The sequence below is a fragment of the Cyprinodon variegatus genome, unplaced genomic scaffold (genome assembly GCF_000732505.1).
Source record: "Cyprinodon variegatus isolate N-32 unplaced genomic scaffold, C_variegatus-1.0 Scaffold727, whole genome shotgun sequence".
Classification (NCBI taxonomy): domain Eukaryota; kingdom Metazoa; phylum Chordata; class Actinopteri; order Cyprinodontiformes; family Cyprinodontidae; genus Cyprinodon; species Cyprinodon variegatus.
In genome coordinates, this window is record NW_015151180.1 from 40352 (window position 1) to 49777 (window position 9426).

The following is a 9426-nucleotide window of genomic DNA, read 5'->3' on the forward strand; positions in this document are numbered from 1 at the left end:
ACTTGCGCATGCGCTGTGCTTGTTTTCCCCATCCATGTGTCTCTCGTCATGCCTCTGCCGTAGCAGGAGCTCCGCGCTACGTTTGGTGTTCGCCTCCAGTTGTCGCTGCACTTTGTTTTGACAGCTGCCTATTTTCTTTTCTTTAGCATTTTTTTTTTTTACCGAAGAATGAGTGAAAACGATGACATCGAAGTCGACAGCGATGTACGTGATTCGTTTTTTCCCCCCCAGCGGTATTAGCTAGCTAGCCATGTTTAACAGACAGACATGCTATAAACCGAAGCTATGAGCTGAGCTAGCCCACTGTTTTTTTTTTTTTTTAGCCAACACATATTTTCTTAAAACAAGCTATGAAAACCACCGTTAGTAGAACATTTTGGTTTATTTCTTGTAAATAAAAGCCAAATAGACAAGGCTAACTTAAAACAAAAATTTACATTTAGCACATTGTTGCGATTATATCGTATTTTCAGTGGTAGTTTAACGTTACCTTACGTATAGAAGTGTCTAAATTCCATTACATTTGGTTAATTACATCAAACAAATACATACAGACGCTTAATAATAATAAAAAAAACCTTATATAACTGTAGGGCAACAACAAAACGTGATGCGACAGTCACGAACAAGAGTTAAGCTGTTGCTGCAACAAGGTCAGCTCATAAAGGAGGGGGAATAATTTGTCCCTTTAGATAAAATGCTGCATTTATAAACTATCATAAGTCTTTAGCACAGTGGAACTAGAGATAATAAATAGTTGTTGCAGTCCGTGCATTGCAGGGTTGCGCTTCGTGTCAACTGTAGTAGCTACATCGTTAGCAGTCAAAAATTGCTAAATGTTTTGTAGCAGTTTATCTCCAAATCTGGTTATAACCAGTGTGTTTTGTCATTTCGCCCACATAGTAAGTATTGCAAATCAGCACAGTAAAGACATGAAGTACTCCATGTTCTGCTGGTGTATCTGGTATCGCACGTATTCCCTGAACTCCCTGCACCCTGACGCGGCCCTCATGTCAAGTGTTTATTTCCATCTGAATGAAAATCCATCCGTTCTATTATTATTGGTTATATAAAATATCCATTTGGCATGAACCATTTTAGTTGGATGTGGAAACTAGTGGGTATTGGCTAACTGTGGTGTTTTGAGTCACAGTGGGATGTCATTTGTATTTTTGACGGGTTTTTTTAAGGTGGATTATCCTCCCCCCTTCTGACTTGATTAAACTGGAATCTCCAGCTTTAGATCATCATGCAGCCAGTGGATGCATACTGGTTTGGGCATCTTTCCTTCTATCGACAATATCTATTTCTCCTGCTGAAGTGTTTGTTTAAACAATCACTTAAAAAAACACAAATCTCCCATGTTTTCTTACATATCCTACAAAAATATTAATTAATTAATTAGATATACTACATCTGATATTCTTCCAGATCTCTACAGAATCTTGAGTGTCATGTTATTTGTTACATGGTTTAGCAACATCTTAGATCAGGGGTGGGCAATTCCAGTTCCTGAGGGCCGGTATCCTGCAACCTTTAGATGTGCCTTTTGTGCAGCACACCTGAATCAAGTAATTAGACGATTGAGAGGAGGAACTGACAGCATTCTGAGGAGATAATTAAACCATTTGATTCAGGTGTGTTGGATGGATGTAAAAGCTGCAGGATACCAGCCCCCAGGAACTTGAGGGCCGGCATCCTATTTGGGATATTATTATTACTTGCCCACCTCTGTCTTAGATACTTGCTGTAGTTAAAAGGTTCTTGTTAAATCATAATAAATATGAAAACCAGCAAATGAGAGGATAGAATCCCCCCTTTAGACACCCTTTTTTTAATATGCAATTTTTCTCACTGTATGAACAATAATCATGCCCACATATGTGAGGGGAAAAAAAGAAAACTCAATTATGTGTGAGTCTAAGATGAACATATTATGATATAAAATTTTGCACATTACTTAAAAGGATTATGGACGCTAGCTATATGCAGATATGCGTTAGGTAGAGAAGGAGGCTGATGGATCTATTTTATGTATATTATTCACATCCTGCAGAAACCTGCATATGTTGTTCATGGAGATGTTGTGGGGAGATCCAGTGTTTCTAGTTAAAAAGTTCAGTCCATGGTGATAAGTAGACATAAAACCAGAGGCCTGTACCATGTAGTGGGATTACTTCCAGCCTATTCAGTTTAACCAGATGTACCACAAAGCTGGTTATCAACTCCCTAACTCAATCCAGCTTGAACTGATCCTGAATCTGTGAACACGCACATATAAAGGAGCAGATTCAAGGTAGCAGACCAATCACAATCATGAGCGCAGAAGGGAGAGCTCCATATTTCTCCAGTGATGAACAAATACATTAAATAAATATAAAGAGAAAAAAAATGAGACTTAAAGAAAAGTGAAGCACAGTGGCAATATCAAAGAGACGCCAAATTACATGACAGCAGGTTTCCCAATAGCTACTGCATATTAATAATGTGCACCTTGTGAAAGAAGAGGACTTGGGAGCAGATAAAATGAAAACACAAAAACATAATTTCATTTGGTTAGTTGGATTTTTTTAATTCAATGATGTTTGAGCTACAATAAAGCTGGAAGCTGATGCTCCAACTAGTATCATATTTATTCCATAAAAGTTAAAAACAATCCACTGGACTTGATTACCAAGGTTTGAAGATATTTGTCATTTGAATCGAGAAAGCTTCCTGGAGGGGAAGCGAAACGTCTTTAAACCTTGGAAACCAAGTCCAGTGGATTGTTTTTAACTTTTACGGAATCTTCATCAGCATTGTATCATATTAAAACAAAAAGTGATCGTACCTTTGTGATATCAAATCTTAAAAAATCTGCTCTACTTTTAAAAAGGTGAAAGTCCTTAAATGCAGCCCTAAATGTACAGAAATACATTAATGTCTTTTCTACTTAAATGAAACTTAATGGCATTTCAGTTTCAGTCTCATACAGACTCTTTGCTCTACATGATTAGTGTTCCATTCTACAGTAACATTATAGTCTTCCTAGTATTTTCTTTATTTTTCCCTAGTGTTTTACAATTAATCCCCGGTCAGTTGGTTAATGGTAAACATTTTCTTTGCATTACTGGTAGCTAAGGGTGCATTGTCCTTTTATATGACAATATAAAAAGACCATTTGATCATATTAAAATGTTATATACACTAAGCATTTGCTCTGATAGTGTTTTGATTCACAGCACCATGATGTGGTGCCATGTAGTACCGCAGAACTATCAGAAAACCAGATATCGACTTCTAAACAGAGTCTGCCCGTCTTAAACTACCTGGTGTTAAAGCTACAGTTCGCCTGGTCGATGACCAACCGATATTAATCAAATAAACCAATTTAGGTTCTAGTCAATTCTCCTCAGAACTTCCTATTAGAAATCCATTCCTAACAAACATAAACAAGGACACATCATTAACTGAAGAACCACATAATGAACATATTTATGTATATCATTTGATTGACTTAGATTGTAAAGACTAAGAATAGCATTGTTGTCACTAATATCAGCGATACTACGGACTCCACCCTGCATCCGAACACTTCGGTGGCTTTAGCTTCCACTTCTGTGAACAAAAACAATCATATTGTATTCCGAATGCGTTCAAGTCTTATCCCTCTTGGAATCAAATATTTTTTGCATTATTTTCACATTGGATCTTGGACCTTTATTCATAGTGTCCAAACTTTACTAGGAGTTTCTATTTGGTTGAGCCACCTGTTTACCTTCTATCCTCGTGTGCAGAGTCATAGTCATTGTAAATATACATGAAGGCCTTTATTTACTAATAAATCAAGCAAAACCAAACTGAAAAACTGAAGAATAACAAAAAATATGCCAGCAGGATGTGGTAATCTTTCAGAAAAACTTTGCATGCAACCAGAGTGAGTTGCTGCCCTATAAATGTAGATGTCAACATTACTAACATGAACTTTTAACAACATCCAAGTGGGCAAATTTATTAACGGTATGTGAAGTATTAAAATATGATATTCATGGAATACAGAAGACATAATGTCCATTAAAATGGCCATATTGCAGTAATATTGTTTTTAAATTGATATTTTATATATTTTTCATCTATGTGTGAAGATCTACTTATTTTGTTTCTTTTCATTTTTTTAAAGTGGCAAAAAGAAATGGGCTTCTCGTTTGCTTCATAAAGTGCTGGAAGGAAAAGTGAAATTTAATGGGAGGTGTGGGTCTTCTTGCTTCTGTGGAAGAATAACTGTTAAACTGCTGAGAGTCTCTTGTGGTGGACATTATATATGTAGACCACTGGGCGGGGCCTGTTGATCTTGTAGTGACCTGATCCTTTAAGAAACAGAAAGCAAAGATCACTCTTCAAAAACTTTGGACATTGTGCTTCAACTTGTGCAGGAATGTGTTTACATGGTGGTTGTTTAAAGTTGGGGAAAAAAACAATTCAAGAAAATAGGGCAGCAACTCTAGGCACTTTTACTAATCAGTCAATCAATCTAGCTATACATTAATTTAATAATATAAAAGAGATACTCTTAGACAAATGTCCCATAACAGAATGTTTGAGCCTAAAATGAGCACACAAGATATATATATATTTTTTCTTAAAATACAATACTTCACTGTTTTTTTTTTTTGGTTGTTCTTTAGCAAATGGCTTTTTGTAATGTTTATACCTTCCACTTAAAAGCTATTAAATTTGAGGCCGAAACATTAATTAATTGTGAATAATCGACTATTGAAATAATCATCAACTAATTTAGTATTCGACCAAGGTTAGCCTTTAGCTGACAAAGCAACCCACTTAGAGCAGTAATTATACCAAGATTGTAAAAAAATATAAAAATATTTTGTATTTTAAGATAAAATAAATTGTCTGTCTAAATATACTCTATCCAGAACTCCTCAATGGGAAAAGTTTGTTTCACCTGGTTTATTTTTGTAAAAAGTTTATTTTAAAGGAAGCTTTTGCTATATGATTATTAATTAAAAAAAAAAAGTCAACAGATGAATCAATTTGCAAAATAATTGTTAGTTGCAGCCCTAATTAAGTTACTGAATTAGTTGAGGATTACTTTGAGAATTATTTGTATTTTTCATACCTGTCCTCTCCTGAAAGAAAGCTGGTATCCGGGATGTTTTTCCTTTTGGCCATGATAAATGACCATAGGTGAGGGTAGAAACGTAGACTGACCGGTAAATCCTGAGCTTTGCATTGTTGCTCAGCTCTTTCATTAAAGCAGCAGCTCCTCCTCCTCATTAATTGTCTTAGCCTTAAAAAAAAGCTTTGGCAAACAGGGCAGCAAACCCTCTAACTAAATATAAACGTAACCAATGTGTTTTTAAGAAATGCATATGTAAATAGTTTGTTTTTTTTCACAGGCAGACAAACGAGCACATCACAATGCGCTGGAGCGCAAACGGAGGGACCACATCAAAGACAGCTTTCACAGTTTAAGAGACTCTGTGCCTTCATTACATGGAGAGAAGGTGAGGTGGATTCAGTTTAGACTTCAAATGTGAACAAAGCAAAAGATGTTTTTTTTTTTTACTCTTAGTGTTTCATTTTGTGTCATACTAAAGAAAAACAACCTTTAGGGTTCAATTAGATCTTTACTCATTCCTAAGATGAGGAACATTAACTTTGACATTTAGTCACTCAGACATTTGTCAGATTTGCAGACATTTTCTTTGCTCTCCATACTGTAGCTGTTTCTCTATGGTCCCATAGAGGAGGGGCGTCTAATGGCTGCTGCCATCTTTTTATTTAATCACAGGATCCTTTGAATGGCTATGCCGGATTTGCTGATTTGTTCATTTATATGGGAAAGCTTCATTAGTCACCTAATTGGTTATTTGAGCCCATCTGTGTGTAATTCAGTGTCAGTAGGGATCCGGCTGTTCTTTGAAGCCCTCAGGGGTTTTTCAGAGAAGACAAACAGCTACTTGAAGACCAAGCAACACAGGAGGCAGGTCAGGGATCAATAAAATTTGAGTTGATTTAAAACAATATCCATGCCAGAGACATATTATGAGGCTGTTTCCCCTTTGAATAAGGATGGAAGCTGTTCAGAGTCGTTGGAAAGAAAATGAAAAAAATAAATATAGGGTAATCCTGGATGAAAATCTATTAAAAGCTAAAAAGGCACTTGGAAATCCTCTCAGCCAAATCAGAAGATGGTTGTGCTCCCTCCGTCCTTAAGTTGCCTTTTTTTAGAAGTCAAGTGAAGAGGAAATGGAGACTGAATCCCAACAAGGCACCAGGTCCCGAGGGTGTCTGCCCCAGAGTCCTGAAGGCCTGTGCAGAGCAGCGATGTGGGATTCTGCCCAATCTCCTTAACCTTAGCCTGACTCAGGAGATGGTTCCCATGATGTGGAAGAGCTCCTGCCTTGTTCTGCTACCAAAGAAAACACAGCTAGCAATGAATATAGACCTGTTACTCTGACATCTAACATCCAAGAGAGACTTCTGTTGGTTCACCTCAGCAAACAAACAGCTATCAGGACTCTCTGCACTTTGCTTATCGCTGTGGAGTTAAAGATGCCATCATTCACCTGCTTCATTGAAGATTTCAGAAGAAACTGGGACAAGTGGAGGTGGAAATAGCTCATTGTTTACCTGGAAAAAAATGAAGACACGTCTTTAAAGTCTTCTACAAGAAGGGACAGAGCAGACCGTACTTCCTAATGAAGCCTAGGTCTTTGCTGTAGTAACAGCATTAGAGCAAATGATTTGAAACAGCTCAACAGGTTGATAAAGAAGCTCTGCCCTATTCTGGGAACTCCTCTAGAATCTCTGGAGATTATTTTATAATGAAGGATTTTTTATTAAACTATTGGACATTATGGAGAACTGTGAGCATCCTCTTCAGAGGACAGTTAAACACTTACAGTGTGTTCAGTCAAATACTTCTTCTGCCCCACTGCAAGATGGTCACCTGCGAAGATCCTTTATCAACATGAGGAGTAACAACATTTAACGAACCTTTGGCATCAGTGAAGTTTTTCTTTAACTGAAACAAAATGCCACATTAAACCTGTCTGTATTGCTTAGAACGTCCTTATAGCTCTAACGTTTTGTTTACCCGTTACAGGCCTCTCGGGCCCAGATTCTGGACAAAGCCACAGAATACATCCAGTTGATGAGGAGAAAAAATCACACCCACCAACAAGACATTGATGATTTAAAAAAGCAGAACGCACTGCTGGAGCAACAAGGTATGTTGAGGAGTCCTACAACAGACAATAGCTGTTATTCTGCTCTATACCTAAACTTTTTTCTAATCACTGTGTAGTCCGCGCTCTGGAGAAGGCCAAAGGAAACTCTCAGCTCCAAACAAACTACTCCTCCGACAGCAGCTTATACACAAACCGCAAAGGCAGCACGGTGTCAGCCTTTGACGGGGGGTCTGACTCCACCTCCGAATCGGAGCCGGACGAACCGCTCAACAGGAAGAAGCTGCGCGTGGAGACCAGTTAGACTCCTGCCAGTCGAGACAGACTCTGTATCCACCAGCTCTTCTTACCTGCCCGCCTTCTTACACCAGTCAAGGAAAAGGTGGAAACTGTCTTAGAGGTGCTGTTGCTGTGTGTCCAAAACGCTTCTACCTTGCTGTATCCTTAAGGAAAGCTTTCCCTCTCTTGTTTTTGTGGTCCCTGAAACGACTTTTAATATCCCAGAAGTTTGGCAGCTCCGCAGTTTTGAAGGACATGTTGCTTTTGAGACCTCATGATCAAACATAGAAATGGCACAGCATGAATCTTCTGTAAAGCTGCAAAATAAACTTTTTCTTTTGGTCGTTTGTGACGACCTGTATAATAATTTGAAGCTGTAAGACGACCAGCTTTGATGAAATTGTGATCAGAGATAGTTTAACTTTTTAATAGTCATATTTTTCCAGAAGAAAGTGAATTTGTCAGGAAAAAGGTTCCAACTTTCAAGAAGCAACCCTCTTAACTCAGTTTAGGCGGCTGAAATTACTTCTTTGAAAACTTTGTTATAGTGAATCCCTCTTTTAATGCACTAAAATGTATTTCATATCCTTATATTGTTTATTGATATGTTTGGTCTCTGTAATGATTGGATTTGGGGTAGACCATCTACCAGTTTTAGAGCATTCAACTATTTATTTCCCTCTTTTTTTATCTTAGTAAAAATATATAGATATATATGTGGTTTAAAAATGATCCCTTAATCAATAGTGAATGTTACACAACGCAGTTGAAGGGCAGTACCTTTATTTTTGTTAATGGAAATCCGTTTCGGTGTGTTGTATGTAACACTGTATACTCCTTAATGGTGTCAGTTCTGCACAGAAAAGCCTTCCCTTAAAATATTTGCCTGTGCTGGGAATGTTGATCTTTTAAAAGTCAGAAAACATTGTGTGTATGTAATCAATATTTGTTCCATTCCATGGAAATTACAGGTATGTTGTACATACTGCCAATGGGTGTCTTGCAAGTTAAGGCATACCTTTATTACGAGACTATAAATAAAACTATTTTATCCTTTTGGGATGTACTTGTGACTCAGTGTTTGGTTATTAAAATCTCACATCGGTCCACCATATTTTGACATTAACTGTATTGAATAATTAATTGTATTTTTGATTTGGAGAAACAAATATACTCAGAGTAAAAATAGGGATGGGCAATTTAGAATTTCACAAATATAGTTTTTATAAAGCAAGTTTTATTTTTGATTTATGCTCATTTTACTTTATGACATCACAAGTAGGCAAACAAGCATGCTTCACCAGATTGTAAACATATTAAAGGAGTGACTTTTAATTAATTTTTCTACATGTTGAAACATTCAGGCTGCATTTGACTTGCTAAAGGTTCCCCCTGCATGTTTGAGCTGGTGAATAGATACAGAAATGATAAAATTTCTCCTAACTGTTCGGTTTCTGTTCATGTTCACCAATCATAGGAGCAAATTAATCTAATTTTATGACTTAACTGTTTAAATTATTTGTCTGTATAGTGGCAGTCCATGCAGTCTGGACTATTTTAGCTTACATGAACATCTGATTGATTGGCAAAGAGATTTTACCTCGGTTGTTATTAACTTGAATAATTGCAGCTCTGGATGCTAATTCAAAGGATTAGAAGTAGCTTCTAAGTTAGTACGCTTCACAGACACAACTTTCATCAGCATGGTGCAGGATTTAAAATTTATGCTGTTAAAAAATCACTTATCAAATAAATGAATATAGAATAGATGCCCTTTATAATTTTTGATTTGATAAATTCATATGCATTAATATTTTCAAACGTTTCAATTCTCTTCAGTAGTTTCAGGGTATATAGGTACTGTACTTTTATGAATTTGCCACTTTAACATTTAAGTCCCTTTGCATTTACATTTAACCAAATTTCTTAGTTTATATATATATATATATATATATAT

General features: G+C 36.7%; 1 protein-coding gene across 1 annotated transcript; it reads left to right on the forward strand.

Annotated features, from left to right (window-relative positions):
- The first annotated feature begins 29 nt into the window (after positions 1 to 29).
- On the forward strand, positions 30 to 8531 carry LOC107097826 (protein max-like). The gene is made up of 4 exons (XM_015395135.1): positions 30 to 204; positions 5397 to 5504; positions 7109 to 7232; positions 7310 to 8531. Exons 1-4 carry the CDS (start codon positions 169 to 171, stop codon positions 7492 to 7494), a joined length of 453 nt encoding a protein of 150 aa, XP_015250621.1. The 5' UTR covers positions 30 to 168; the 3' UTR covers positions 7495 to 8531.
- The last annotated feature ends 895 nt before the right edge of the window (positions 8532 to 9426 follow it).

Coding starts and splice junctions, on each gene's coding strand:
- LOC107097826 (XM_015395135.1), top strand. CDS start 169: ATGAGTGAAAACGATGACATCGAAGTCGACAGCGAT. Junction 5,505..7,108: donor CTTCATTACATGGAGAGAAG/GTGAGGTGGATT, acceptor TACCCGTTACAG/GCCTCTCGGGCCCAGATTCT. Junction 7,233..7,309: donor CGCACTGCTGGAGCAACAAG/GTATGTTGAGGA, acceptor ATCACTGTGTAG/TCCGCGCTCTGGAGAAGGCC.